Source organism: Dermochelys coriacea, chromosome 11 (genome assembly GCF_009764565.3).
Source record: "Dermochelys coriacea isolate rDerCor1 chromosome 11, rDerCor1.pri.v4, whole genome shotgun sequence".
In the NCBI taxonomy this organism is placed as follows: Eukaryota; Metazoa; Chordata; order Testudines; family Dermochelyidae; genus Dermochelys; species Dermochelys coriacea.
The window spans coordinates 6,500,237-6,515,967 of record NC_050078.2 but is presented as its reverse complement, the minus strand read 5'-3'; the positions used below and the strand labels follow the sequence as shown (position 1 = coordinate 6,515,967).

Genomic DNA, 15,731 nt, shown 5'->3' with positions numbered 1-15,731 from the left:
TAAAAATGTACATGAAACCAGAAAACAGGGATATTCACAGATGTGAGTTGTTCTGCTTTATTTTTTTAAAAAAATATTTACAACACTTAATAGATCATCAACAAAAATTGGAGAGAAAATACACACCATATATCATAATATGTCATCATATTTAAAATAGTATCTACATTTCCTCTAGGAATCTCTCATTTGGGAGAAACGAAAGGACACAATAAAACAGTGCATGGAGCTAGCAATATAAAGATACACACCCAACTATTCAAACGTGACCAGTTGTTTCGAGGACCTCACTTTTTGGGTGCCCAACTTGTAGCACTTAAAAAGGGCCTGATTTTCGGAAAGAGTGGAGCACCCACATTTTGAAAATCTGGACCCTTAGATGTCTCAGATTGAGCACCAAAAAGTTCTTAATCAGTTTTGAAAACCTTGTTCCTAGTAAGTTTTCAATTAGAGGTCATTTGTAAAATAAAATGAATATATTGTCTTCTCATTCCAAATATTAGTGTCACAAAAATGTACGCTATAACATAAGGCTATAATTATTAATATTACAGAGTTAATAACAAGACTAAGCTGAGCTAAGGAGGGATGACTTGGTATAAAAAGTCACTTGCTAGGTGAACTCAACAGCCGTGAACAGAGGAGTATCAGAGGGAGTAGCTGCAGATGTTTTGGAGGTAGTGACACTTAGTGAGTGGTGCATCTAGTCCATCTGTGGGTTATTTGGTTGAGTGTTTGTTTTTTTCTGTTTGTACTCTGTATACAGGTTAAATAGCTGGGCTGAGGGACCCAGTAAGCAGAGTGCTTTGCTAAAGGTCACCTAGTTCCAGTCCTTGGGGCTTTGATTAGCCCAGATGTTTGAAGTCTCTGAGTGGTCAATCACTTCTGAGTGGTGAGGGGCAGAAGGGAGCTGAGCTGAACAGGGAAGACCTGGTAGAAAAAGTAATTTGCTAGGGGAACTTGAGCTGCAAACAGAGGAGTTGAGAGAGGGAGCGTGAGAGGCATTCCTTACAGGTACAGCACTATATGTAATATCAAGATGCCCTGGGATGGAACAATGTTCCTTGATCTGCAGCAGATGTGCCATGTTCTCTTGGCCTGATGATGGATGGGATTTCATATGCATGATGTGCAAGTTGGTGGCTGTGCCGAAGGAAAAAAATTCTTGGATTGGAGGGGCAAGTTTGAGATGCTACTGAGAATTGGAGAAACAGAGGAGTTCCTAGAGAGCCAGACTCAGAAAATGCCAGATTCCCAGGGTCAAAGAAGAATGGAGCTGGCCACCAAGAAATGAATGAGAGAGAGGAGTCCTGGCAGTTCATAACCATTAGAGGCTATGGTGATATTCTACATGGCTGGAGACAGATAAGCTGTGATAGACTGTGGCCACCAGAGAGAAGAGGACAGGGAGGAATTCCATAATTAGTAGCTTCAAATTGGTACCAGTTCCTCAACACTATTTAACATTTTTATAAATGATCTGGAAGAAACCATAAAATCACCACTGACCCAATGATAAAGTTTTCAACTGAAACGAAAATTAGAGGAGTGTCAAATAAGGAAGAGGACAGGTCACCGATTCAGAGTGATGTGGATCACTTGGTAAACTGGGCACAAGCAAAAAATATGTGTTTTGATGTGGCTAAATGTATACATCAAGGAAAAAGAATGTAGGCCATACTTAGAGAAGGGGAGAAATCTATCCTGGGAAGCAGTGATCTGAAAAAGATTTGAGGGGGTGGAGAATTAGCTAAACATGAGCTCCCAGTGTGATGCTGTGGCCAAAAGAGCTAATGTAATCCTGGTATGCAAAAAACAGGGGACTCTTGAGTAGGAGTAGAGAGATTATTTTACCTCTGCATTTGTCACTGGTGTGACCTTTGCTGGAATCCTGTGTCCAGTTCTAGTGCCCACAGTCCTAGAAGGATGTTATTAAATGGGAGAGGGTTCAGAGAAGAACTCTGAGTTTTAAAAGATTAGAAATCTGCCTTATAGCGATACACTCAAAAAGCTAAAGTCTATTTAGCTTAACGAAGAGAAAGTTTAGGAGTGATTTGATTATGGTCTATAAATATTTACACAGGGAACAAATATTTTATAACAGGCTCTTCAGTCTATCAGGGAAATGTATGATCCAATGGCTGGAAGCTGAAGCTAGTCTTGAAATGAGGTGTACATTTTTGACAGTGTGGTAATTAATCACTGGAACAATTTACCAAGAGTCGTGGTGGGTACTCCATCACTGACAATTTTTAAATCATGATGTGTCTTCTAAAAGATCTGCTCTGAGAATTATGTAGGGGAAGTTATGTGGTTTGTGTTGCTCCACACGAGGTCAAATTTAGCTTATCACTGTGGTCCTTTCTGGCCTTGGAATCTATGAATATTTCATACAACCATAACCCAATACATTGAAAAGATTCCCACAGGAAACTCTAGAAAAGATACGGAAGGAGGAAAGGAAGTTTATGAAATATTGGGAAGTATTGAGTTGAATAAGCTTCTTCTGTGTTCCTTTTCCCTATTTCTTAATTCTCAGGAACAGAGAAAAATATTGTCTATTCATAATTAGGTGAAAGATAGTACAGAATAAAAGTATTACATTACATCAAGATGGGGAGGGGATGAGTGAAAATTGAGAGATAAATTTCCAAGTTTGAGAATCCTCCAAAAAATCTAGATCGGTTTATTCTGAAACAGTAGTGTCTGAAGTTTGGTGAGAACTCAGTCTTTCCAGTCAAATTGACAGAAAATATCGTGGCTCAGCAGGGAATTCTTATGTTTACAATCTGTCTGTCAAGGCTGTTCTTGGGATCAATACATGGTAGGGACATTTTGAAAGCTGTAGCTTTACATTTCATTCATCATATTTTCCAAGAAGGACCAAAGAGTTTCACGGGGAAATGAGGCACTCCCCTTCTGTAACCATAGTACTTTCTAATGGTCTCACAGTTATTTGCCATGGTATTTAATTCTGCATTGCTCAGTGTTGGTAGGAATTGAAACAAAAACTGTGGGCTTGACTGTGATCTCAGATCAGTTTTTCACCCTTGCAACCTGATTGGCTTCATGGCGTTATTCCTGATTTACAGTGGTGAAAATGCTATTGAATCAAATCTGATATGAAATAATGAAATAGATATTATGTTTTCTGGGACAGCTGATACCAACTGTCCTATTATCAGTCACTCAATGTGCTCTAAAAGCCAGTCATGCCTTTAACCCTCTCAGGCATTTCAGAGACATTTTTGTCTATGTAAATGTTGATTTATGTGCATGCCTGGAATAAGTTACATGCTCATTGTGACCTCCTTACCATGTCCCATAATGAAAGAACTGCCTGATTCATCTTTTTTCTTTTTTTTTCTTTTCATAATTTTTATTTTCTAAAGAGAAAAAATAATGTATGTCGAGTTAGTGCTTGTGATTGCCACCCATTATCAAGGGAGCTATGTGTGTCAAGAACACTTTGGTAAAACTATACCGAGGAGAATAAAAAGAATCCTCTTGCCTGAGAAGCCTGTCCCTTAAATCCCCCAAGCAATACATAGGTAGGCCATCCATTACTCAGATTGTGAGCAGCAGGTGTTTCATCAAAAGGTCGTTTTGGTGAAGTTTTGAGACTGCACACTATGTAGGGCTTCCCATGCCAACATGCTATCAGGTCATGCCAACACACAGTGAGAAAACAATGTGAATTTAGAATCTATTTGCATCACATTACATAGAATGGGGGTTTCTTCTTCTAGTTTCTTTGCTGCAAACAGGGTAAATTTAGAGGTTTATTCAGTTAAACTGTGTTTTGCCCACTAGAAAATTGGAACACAGCTCCTATTTTGTGCAATTCTAAATTGCACATTGCCTGCTTATGGACTAACAGGGGACTCAATGTCCCTGAACTTTGCAAAGAGTTTCCAAACATAGGTAATTTCATGCTTATTGAAGATTGCCTTTGTAGTTCTCTGCTAGAAAACTGACCCCTGCTACATAATGAGCATTTGAATCGGAAATCTGCTGGGATCGGAACTGTGAAGTTAGCCTACTGTACATTATGCTAGAAGGAGAAGACCATGCTAGATGCATTTAATTTGCCTTGGCATAAAATAAAATAGGTGCTGTAGAAAGGAAAAATCAGACAACTGTTCTTGTTCCTTTTAGTTAAATCAAACTCCTTACTGCAGCTCAGGAGCAGAGACCAGTCAGTGCTACTGTAGTTTCCTTTTGGGAAGCAGGCAGTGGGTTTTTTTTCCCTTCTAACCTCTGGTCTTCACTGCAGATTAAAGTAATGGTTCATCAGAGCAGACAGAAAGAAACAGAAAGTGAGAGAAAAGTCATAAAGGGAGGAGTGAACCTAGTGATTTGTAGAAAAAGAATGTGCACTTGCAGGCATGTTGATTTTAAGTTGTATCCAACCAGACATCTAAGCCAACTGCTAATTCTGGTCTTATTAAGCCATGTCTACAGTACACAATGAAGTCAACTTAGTTTATGTTGGCATATAGCCGCTGCAGTAATTACATCATTTGTGCATGTCTACGCTTTGCTTGTGTCGGTAGTGCATGTCCCTTACCAGAAATACTTTTATTGATTGTACTATCAGTTTCTGGCATTCTGGGATGGCTCCTGAAAGCCAGTAATAGTCAACGTAAGCAACACAGTATCTACACTGACACTGTGTTGACGTAACTCTATTGACCTTGACTCTATGCCACTCATGGAGGTTGAGTTATTACGTTGGCGTAGCCAGGCAGTTATGTTGGCAGGAGCAAAATTTAAGCGTACACACTTCAATAGTTTGCATCAACCTAACTCTATAGTGTAGACAAGACCTTACTTGAAGAATGATATGCAGTCCCTTCTATAGTAGCCAGGTGGACTGGAGGATATTTCTGAGTTTGTCATATCAGAAGGACTCTAGTATTTCAACTTCAGCAAGTCACTCTAGAGAGAGCCCCTCACACTCCAGGCTTACCAACCCTACCCCATGGAACCTGTACTGTGATAACAGGAGTCAGAGAGAGCTAACTTGGCAACACATTTACTGAATAAAGAACCAACTTCATGATACTAGTGGAAGAATAGGAGAAGCGGATCTCAGAGGAAGTGGCAGATGCTTAAGCCAGTTTGATCCAGTGATACTGTTCTAATCATGTCCCCCAGCTGGTCACTTCTGACACAGAGAATGCATCTGTAAAAAATGTTTTTTTAAAAAAAAGACTTGATCACAGTGTACAGGTATCTCCCTGGGAGACAGATTCTTGGTAGTCAGTGACTTTTCAATCTAGGAGAAAAAATTGTAAGGCAATTCGATAGTTGGAAGCTGAAGTTAGACAAATTCAGGGTAGAAAGGAACAATTTTTTATCAGGGAGGATAATTAACCTCTGGAACAATTTACCTAAAGGTGTGGTAGATTCTCCATCACTTGAAGTCTTTAAATCAAGGCTACATCTCTTTCTACAAGGTATACTCTAGATGAAACAGATATTAGGTGCTTGATACAGTAATTACTGGTGAAGTTCTATGGCCTGTGAAGTACGTCAGACTAGATGATCACAATGGTCCTTTTTAGCCTTAAAATCTGTGATCTATGAAAAAGCCAAATGAACAATGGGAAAGGAAGTGATAATATAAACCTGGAAATGTACCAGGTAACACAGCTAATATCTGCTGCTTATTGCCTGAGAAGGTTTGGTTGTTAAAATCTGTAAGTTGATGCAAAAAGGGAGAGCATTTTTGAGGCTCAGGGTTGTGTAAAATGCAAGACCATTTCTTTGCTTTCTATTGATACGGTGTATTTATGTTGTCTTCATCCTTGTAGATCTCGAGTGGTTCCCCTTTTGCTTCAGGACCAGTCAAATATCACCTGCCATGCTTTTAAGATCCTTCCTGAACTTTTACACTGTCCCTCACGCACCTTAGGGACAGTCCTTACATCTGCCTCAGTGACAAAGGAATTCTGACCTCTCATCTCACCTTTCTCCCCTGTTCACTCCTCCTTCCACTCAAAAACCCCTGGGCTCTGCATATGACTGAAAGATTTTTCCATAGGCTCACCATATCACCTGTCACCTTGCACCTGTCAACTTCTTGGGGGTCACCAGGTTGTATTGCAGATGCTCTTGCTAGTTCTGGTTATTGAAACATATTGTAGTTAGCCCTGCAGAGACATGCTTTATTGTGAGTTTAGGTGCAGCTCTCATGGGAAACTCTGCACATCGCTACTCATGTCCATTTACTTCCTTAGTCTTTCTCTCTAAGATCCATTCTTTAGATGTAGCTGTACCCTCCACGTTAAAGACACTCATGTAAGCAAGGTTTCAGAGTAGCAGCCATGTTAGTCTGTATTCGCAAAAAGAAAAGGAGTACTTGTGGCACCTTAGAGACTAACAAATTTATTAGAGCATAAGCTTTCGTGAGCTACAGCTCATTGCATCCGATGAAGTGAGCTGTAGCTCACGAAAGCTTATGCTCTAATAAATTTGTTAGTCTCTAAGGTGCCATAAGTACTCCTTTTCTTTTCATGTAAGCAAAACATTAGAGCATATATTCCTGAATTTATCCTCCCAACAGCCCTGTGTGTTAGAGAAGCATTATTGCCTGCATTTGACAGAGGGAGAAACTTAGCCAGTGATACACAGGAAGTCTGTGATGGAGCTGGTAACAGAACCCAGTTCTCCTGTGTCTTTGGCCAGTGTCTTAACTATAAAGCTATCCTTGCTCACTTGCTTGCTTTTCTTTTCTTTCCACAGTCTTGTCACTGTGGCTGTAAGAACCTTCTCCTCTTTAGCTCCTGCCATCTTGAACAGCCTTCCTTGGAGACTCTGAGCACATTCAATTCCCATTGACAATGACGGGGCCTTGAGGGTGACCAGAATCCCATACCTCACAGATTGTGGCGCTGTCTGTTTTCTTCCAGCTGCAAATATGTCTTTTCTACCTTATCTTCCCCTGTTAACTCTTTTCCCCTCTGCTGTTGATTATTTACTGTAACTCACTATTATTGTACTCAGTAAATCATTTTTGCATGCAGTTGGCAGATATATGCTAATTAAATTGTATTCCGTTGGATTATTAATGATCTGCCCTGCACCCAGCCTCAAAATTTTCTCAAATGGAAACGTATTATAATGGTCCGTTTCCCATGCTGTTCATTGACATCTGCTGATGGCAGTATTTTTTCAAACTGTACTGTATTTATGAAAAATTGCACTGAGTATCCGAGCTACTCAGACCCCACCAGAGTTTTTATTAATATACAAGTAGAAAACATTGCAGTGGGGGACCATATGAGAAGAAATTATATTTAATGACACTACTGCTCTACCATCTGTCAGAACAAAATGTGAATACTGCTACCTAGAGATTACCAGTTTATGATGGTTCAGGCTATTGGGATGCCAGAGGGTGAGATTTCTTTGAGTATCCTTTTATTAGTACACAGAAAGATGAAAAATGGTCCCATAATGTTCCCATCAAGCTAGTTATTTATCATTTACAGGTCAGGCTACCTGTGCTCCATTTTAAACAGGCCAACTGCTACATTATCCCTCCAACACTGTTACTCCAGCAATTGTCCAAAGAACTAAATTTTCATAATGTGATATAGAAGAGCATTTCTTTTCAATTACTAAAGATAACCTTGGAGCATAATGTACTCTCTGTTTGTTAATGGAGTCGCATGGTGAGATAAACAGTGTACTGGGATCATACATGCATGCTGAGATGACATATAAATCTGTTTAATAATGCAATTGTACATTCTATGCTGATAGCACTTTCCATGCAAGGAGCTCAAAGTTCTTTATGGGCATTAACTGATGAAGCTCCATGAGGTATGATGAATTAATCTTGGAGTTGATGCAGATGTGTATTCCACTCAGGTGCATGCATGGTAGCCATCATCAGCACTACCCATCTGGGCAGTGCACACTGGGTCCTGCATCTCCTCATGGGCCCCTCCCAAGGCTGTGTAAGAAAAATGCCACCCTGCTCCCCAGCCCCCAGTTCCTTCTTAGCACTCACGAACAGCTTCGGAACTCCCCGTGTGGTTCTGCTCACATTTTTTTCTGACATATTTAGCTCTTAGTTTCATTAATCCCCTAAATAGTTAACAGTTTATATTCCCTTTACTTAAGTTTTCTTTACTGTTTTCAGTTTTTATTTCTGGTTTACTAGTTAATTGTGGTGCTGAGCCACCAAGATCATGCAGCACTTTCTAGGCTTCAAGCACTGCCCTTTTTGGGCGACATTGCTTTCTAAAACTGACAGGTCCTTGGACTCCTCTCCAAGAAGAAGGAGATTCTCTCTTCCTCTCCTGCTGTTCGTTTCAAAAAAAACACAGAAAACTGCTAGGAGCCACTTGAGCTCTAAGAGAAGCGTGTCTTCCATTTCAAAGAGAGGCCTGGTGCAATGCCAAGATTCACCAGGTGCTCAGACCTTATAATTTACGAATCTATGAATAAAGCAGCCTTGAGGCTGCTCTAAGATATTCTGGGGGCCGTTCATATATATAAAAGGAAAGCTTTTTAGGTAACTTTACAGAAACAATTGTGCTTTAATCAAAAATTGTCAACACATATTAAGTATTTTTTCACATAAGGAATGGGAAGAATACGTCCTCGATTCATTTGCTTTTCTCTTTGCTATAACCAGGACAAATGATACTGGCCTTCTTTCCTTCAAAGACCATTTGCCTTTAACTCAGCTCGTGATCACTGACACAAACCGGTCAAATTCAGAGGCTGCTTGGAGAATCGGTCCCTTACGTTGCCATGGAGACAGTGAGTACCAGTTCTTCTCAATCTCCAGATGTACAGAATGTCCCATCCTAGTTATTTTTAAAATATTTGATAAAAAGGCATCTTTACATATGTGGCTTTCGCTCACGGCCTTGTGCCAGTTAACTATAGAGAAGGGCATTGTCTTTTGCAGGACAGTTCTGGAACGCAGCTTCCTTCAACACAGAGGCCTCCTATCTTCACTTCCCCACCTTCCATGCAGAGTTCAGCGCAGACATTTCCTTTTTCTTCAAAACCACGGCTATGACTGGGGTCTTCCTGGAAAACCTTGGGATTAAGGACTTCATCCGCATTGAAATAAGCTGTAAGTGTCAACGCTGGGAATTCGCCATATTCATTCCATACAGCCAGTTTGGTGGAGAGGTGGGAAGCAAGCGCTTCATGATGTCTTTATAATGCCCAGCATGACGGTAGATAGGACAAAATGATCTCTGGAGAGTAAGGATTCCATTGTTGCTAAGGCCCTGGGCTGGGACTCGGCAGATCTGGGTTCAATTCCCTGCACTGATACATACACCCAGTGAACCTTGGTCAACATTCTTGAACTCTATGTCCTCCAGTTTGCCATATTCAAAATGGAGATAATACTTATTTTTTTAAACCCTTTGTCTATGTAGACTGTAAGTTCTTTGGAGTGGGGATTATCTCTTACTACATGACTCTGCAGCACCTAGCAGGATGGGGCCCCTGTCTCATTTGAAGCCTATTAGTGTTACTGGAATGCTAATACTAAACCGTTATAATAATTCCTATTATTTATTATTGTTACATTTCAAACATGAGGATGCCATTTTACTGTTTCTGCTTAACTCAGTGCCAGTAACACAACTCATTCTCAATTGCTGTGCTCATAATTTTAACCCCTTCATGGGTGGGGACGAGTTAGATGAGTTTAAATTTTTGTGCATGTCAAGAAATTGACAGTATGAGATCATTTGTCTAGTCATTCTCCACCCCATCATAAAACTCTCTTGGACAAGGGCAAATAGTGTTAAAACAAAGATGTCTTGAGAGTTGAGGGCCCACAAAGAGTATGGTGAGGACTCTAACCCATGCTGAGAGCCATTAATGGTCCTGTTAGGCCCTGTGAACACCACAAAGCCCACTTAGTGGTTGAATTATAATTACAGCTCAACTTTTACATGGGGGGGAAAGCAAGCAGCCAATTGGTAGGTTCAACCTCTCTCTCTTATTCTGCTGATTTAGAATATTAAAGGGGGAAACTGTTGTGGCTTTGAAGTGAAATAAGACCCCTCTGTTCCCAATTCTGTCAGGATGAGAAAATGCAGAATTGAGTGCCATCCATTTTATAATATTGTTATAATAACCTCAACATAAAATTTAATAAAATAAGGCCCCAAGGCCCTTTGATTCATTAAACCAGTGGTAAATGTCATGGTGCATTATCACAAGGTAATGAGGTATGATTTAGTGTTAATTGCACATCAAAGTCCAATTTGGTTATAGTTCAGTGTATTGTATATCATTCTCGGGGATGTGAAAAAAATGACAGTTTGACATTAACTGTGACAAAATACTACAAACCGCTTAGATGCTTGTTTAGCAAATTCTTTCATCAGCACATGACAAAACATACGCTCACAAAGCAACTAGTTATTGAAAAGATGGGAAACTTGGAGTTGTTCTCTCCTTTTTAACTTGGACTCCTCATTAGCAGCATCTTGTGTACCTCGCAGCCAGATGGAATTTGTAGCCTAGAGGGCTTGTATGGAGAGAACTGCTTGGAAAGGAATTGACCTTTTAGCAGATGCAGCGGCTCAGAATAGATCTTTTTACCTATCCCCATAGAGCATTTTCTAACTCAAGTACTTGAGCAACAGCTTCCAAAACCAGATCTATCCAATTTCTTGGACTTGAAACAACAGGTTTCCATGAATTTTCAATCCGCTACCTTCTGTTTGGCATGCAGTTCACAAAGCTGGTACTTTCAGTCTCTGGTGTATGCAGTAGTTTAAGGAGAGGAATAAATGCAGTAACAACAATATCAGAGACTTCTGGTTGAAGCCTGCTCCCATTAAAGTCATTGGAATTATCTTATTGACTTCCATCAGAGCAAACTGAACCACTTTATGTCACCCTGTCTTCTTGATTACGCTTCTGTCTCTCAAGAGGTGTACACTACAAAACACAAACGAAAAAAAACCCACCCACAGCAGCAAGTCTCAGAGCTCAGGTCAGCTGATCCCAGCTTTCACTACAGGGCTAGACACAGCAGTATAGATGTTCTTGCTCAAGCAAGGTTTTAGAACCTGGCTCCAGCCCAGGCAGGAACGTCTATACTGCTGTTTTTAGCCTTGTAGTGTGAGCCCAGTGACCCCAAGTCAGGTGACCTGGGCTCTGAGACTCCTGGTCACTTGAGGGTTTTTCTTTGGCAATGTAGATGCACACTAGGATCCCTTCATATCTCAGCATGTGCAACATATGCCCCACTATTCTGAGACTATCCCTTAACTCCTATTTCTCATGATGTTTACCCTGCTACCAGGATCAGATCTACCCATGTGACCAACAGCTTTGAGCAAACACCTCCCATCACACACTTAAAATCCAGCTTCTTAGTGTGGTCTTTTATTAAGCATATATGGTTAGAAAGCTACGCTGGGAGGGGCAGGTTGGCCTTTTACCAGCTGCTGGCATCACTCATGCTGTGTGGAAGCTTTAACTGCCAGCATCATACTTTTGTGCAATGCTTGACATCTAAGTGGTTAATTGTCCCAGGTGAGAATAAACTAGTTTTCTTTGGGCACCATCATTGACATAGCCATAAAGTTGGGTATAATCAAACAGTCTTCAGCCCTTTGTAATCACAATGGAAACCAAATAGTGAGCTGTGGGATGAGATTTATATATAGGCTGCCATGTTATTTGCTATTTTAATAGTTATCTGAGCCTTCATTCACAGACTTTTCTTTGATGTCAAAACCAGATATTTAACTCCATCCTTTATCTCTTCCTCACCCTTGTCTATTCCAGCCCCTAAGGAGATCACCTTCTCCATAGATGTTGGAAATGGGCCTATGGAAACTACGGTGCAGTCTCCCACGCCTTTGAATGACAACCAGTGGCACTACGTCCGAGCCGAGAGGAACCTCAAGCAAACATCTCTTCAAGTGGATAACCTTCCTAAAAAGATTCTGGAGGCACCTGTGGAGGGGCATTTTCGTTTGCAGCTTAACAGCCAATTCTTTGTAGGTAGGGACCATTTAAGGCAATTTTTAGTTGTTTGCAACGTTTGTCTGTAGTAAACCAATACCACAACTTTTCTAGCCACTGAGGTTTGTCATCTTTGGACTAGATAGTGCCCTGCTTTTTATAGCCATGCAGTTGGGAGAAAAGAGTAAGGATTGCCACCTCTTTTACCCACCTGCATGGACCATGTCAAAACCTCCAGAATCCTAGCCTCTGCACTTGAGGGACTGCTTAGACAAAGATTTCCTCAACTGTAGGTGCTGTTGAAATGATCTGTTGAACAATATCTGAATATTTCCAGTTCTGTAGCTTTTTGCAATCAGCTCACTGTGAGGATTAGCTGTTGAGCTCTTTTGATTGGACACACAGGTCACATAGCATGTTTCTGTACCCTAACAGGAGGGGCATAATTCTTGGATGCAAGTTAATGGCATAGTTGCAAATAATCTATAATAGTTCCTTAAAATCTGCTCATTGTGGCAAACATTCCTGCCGGTAAACTCATTTGTGAGAATATCCATGTAAAGCAAGCACAAAAGAGCTATGAACACAGACAAAGTAAATACATTGAAAGAGGCAAACAGACATTTTATGTGCATATTATTTTTTACTGTATTTGCCCAACTCTCCTATACCCAAACGCCAATTTTGGGCTCAGTTGCTCCTACCTTTTTTGGTAACCGAAGCAGAGAGAACAAGGAGCCTTTCCCCTTCGCATCCCTTATACAATAGCCAGACTTTAGCCATCACAGAACTCCCCTTTGAGATGGAGTCGGGTGGCTGCACACTTCTCTGTACTCAGGGCTGTGTATAAATGATGCATTCTGGCCCTTTAAGAAATTCTACTTAACTGAAATGCCTCTGCCCACCTCAGCCTGGCAGTGGGATTTCCCCCAGCTACACAAACGCTACATTTTATGAAGTTTTTCAGTTTTCCATGAGATGCTTATAAAATCGGGGTCCAGTGGGACTGGGATCCTTCTGGATGGGAAGACATTATATAAAAAAAGATACCCCACTAAACCAGCTATCATTGTTTCAGTGGTATTTTGGCATCCTAAGTGCTAAGACATATTGAAATCAAGCCCTAGTAGCTTTCAACATGGAGGGAATTTACTGAAGATCGGAGGGCCCATGTAAGACTGTCATAGTGTAGGACAGATCTATAAGGAAGTTGGGCTTAGCCCCCACCTGTGACTGGTTAGCTGTCTCCCGGTTGCTGAGGTAAAAGATCAACAAGAAGCTCTGTTGAAGTGGAAACAACACTGTTAATGTGTGATTCACAAGCCCATGGCCTGGGGAGCGTAGCCCTGTAGGGAGTAGATAGGCTTCTGCAGAAGACTCTGGGACTTAACTACGAAGAAAAGGGACTTAAAAGCTTATGCCATTGGCAGTGATTTTTGGCTGGCTTTAGAAAGACCCTCTCTACAGACCATTTCAGCCCACCTTATGGACCTAAGTAGTGCAGGTTGCTTGGGGTTTTCTACATAGGAACATAAGATGTGCCAGACTGGATCAGACCTGTGATCCATCTAGTCCTGTCATCCATCTAGTATCCTGTCTCCAACAATGACCAGTTCTTAAAAGAAGGTGGAAGAAACCCTGCAATAGGCAGATGTGAGATAATCTGCTTCCCATGAAGGACTCGCGCTAACTCCTGGTAGATAGAGGCTGATACAAGATCTGAATCATGTGGAGTAAATTTCATCCCATCTGAAAAAAAAACAACAAATTAATAAACCACATTAATTGTAAAAGGAAAGAAGCAGCCAAACATAATGTTCTCTTATATGTCCCCCATGTTACTTACTTTGTTTCTCTAAACAAATATGTTGTAATATCTGTTATTGGACTCTCTTCTGTGGTGAGAGAAACAAGCTTTCAAACTAGCCGTGTTGGTCTGTATCCACAAAAACAACAAGGAGTCTGGTGGCACCTTAAAGACTAACAGATGTATTTGGGCATAAGCTTTCATGGGTAAAATACCGACTTCCTCAGGTGCATATGCATGTGCACCTGAAGAAGTGGGTTTTTTTACACACAAAAGCTTATGCCCAATAAATCTGTTAGTCTTTAAGGTGCCACCAGACTCTTCGAAACTTTCAAACTGTCTCTCTCACCAACAGAAGCGGGTCCAATAAACGATATTACCACACTCACCTTCTCTCCAATATATTGGGAACGATATGGGCTACAACAACACTGCATACAATATATTTGTTTCTACATCTGCAATGCTCTGCATACCAGTTAAGATTAAGGGGTTGCCATAATTGGTATGCACATGCTTAATTAATAATCCATATAGCTGACACCATTTGCTGTTTAAAAAATGTTACAAATAGTTTTTAAATTAATCTTCCTATTTAATTTAATTTAAACTCAGCCTTTCATTTCCAGGAAGGAGATGGCTAGTCATCAAGATTTAATATCTTTTATTTTTATCATCCCTTCTGAATGAATTCAAGTATTTTGCAATTCTCATAAACAAGACTCAACATCAAAGTTCAATTTAGTTTATTTATCTTCTGGAAGTATTTATGGATCCTTCTGGATGGAAGGTGTATATTAATATAAGATACTACTGTTATGATGAACAAATGTGTATCCAGTGTAGCTTTCCAAGTATAATTTCTTCTGTACCTGCGGAGATGTTAATAATGACAGAATGAGAAGGGACAAAGTCTTTTATCTCTACAGGTTGAAGTTTAAATATGGTCTGGATCACACAAGTAGAATGAAGTCTGGAGTCTAAGATTAGTTTCTAGTGGCCTTGAGAAATTGCACTGGCAAAATTTTGGACTTGGGGAGATGTTTGCACAAACCATGCTTGACTTCAATGGAGCTATGACAGTTTACACTAGCTAAGCTAATAATGTCTATTATTTACCATATGTAACTTTAGGGACAGATCCTGCCCTCATACACACGAAAGGCTATGCTTTTAGGATTGTAAGCAATGGCATGATTTTCCCCTTAGGGTTTTGTGTTGTTTGGCTTAAAATCAATCTGTAAAATAGCTATTACCTAGTGATATTTACAGAATTGTCTCTCTGTGGGAATGTATAACCAAAGCCTTTTTCAGAAATGTTAATAGAGCTATTAGTGGTATTTAGCCAGGATTTGGCAGTGTGCCCTATGTATCACTGCTCTGGCAGTGCCGTTCTCTTCTGCAGAAATTAAGTGTCTGCTGTGCAGAGAACCCTCACATAACGACCCATTCCAAGGATGTCTTTCGGCGTCTGAGGTGTGGACTTCCCCTGTTTGTCTCAGTGGACTCTTAAGTCTGGAGTCTAATGACCACACTTCAAGTGTCAATATTGTTAATATGTTTCACTGCTGATCATTTCAGCAGAAAAATCCGGCCACTCTGAGATCATGAGTAGAATTTAAGGATGATCCCACCATTATATTTTTTCCCACTCTAACCCTTGTGCTTTGCATGTTCTTAAGCTTCAGCTCATACATAAGATTTTCAAATAAAGTTCAGTTCTCGGTTTGCTCTTTTTAACTGACTATTGCAGCTCTTATGGTTCCATATCCATAGACATGGTACCATGTACATGGCATGGGCCTGAATCTCAGTCATGTTATTCCTGAGCTTAGGGAAACAGGCTCAGGTAGCATTAAGCTACCTTTGTGTTCCTTTTATTCTGAGTCCATGCAACTGACTGCTCAAATTCTGGTTTAAACATTAAGGCTGCTTCACATGGCTGTCTATT

At 40.4% G+C, this 15,731-nt stretch overlaps 1 protein-coding gene across 1 annotated transcript in view; it reads left to right on the top strand.

Annotated features, from left to right (window-relative positions):
- The window catches only part of CNTNAP5 (contactin associated protein family member 5), a 310,836-nt gene that overhangs the window by 234,630 nt on the left and 60,475 nt on the right, over window positions 1-15,731 (top strand). Inside the window, 3 exon segments of the mRNA XM_038421715.2 lie at window positions 8,654-8,781; window positions 8,933-9,103; window positions 11,794-12,012. Coding sequence (XP_038277643.1) covers window positions 8,654-8,781; window positions 8,933-9,103; window positions 11,794-12,012 — 518 coding nt within the window.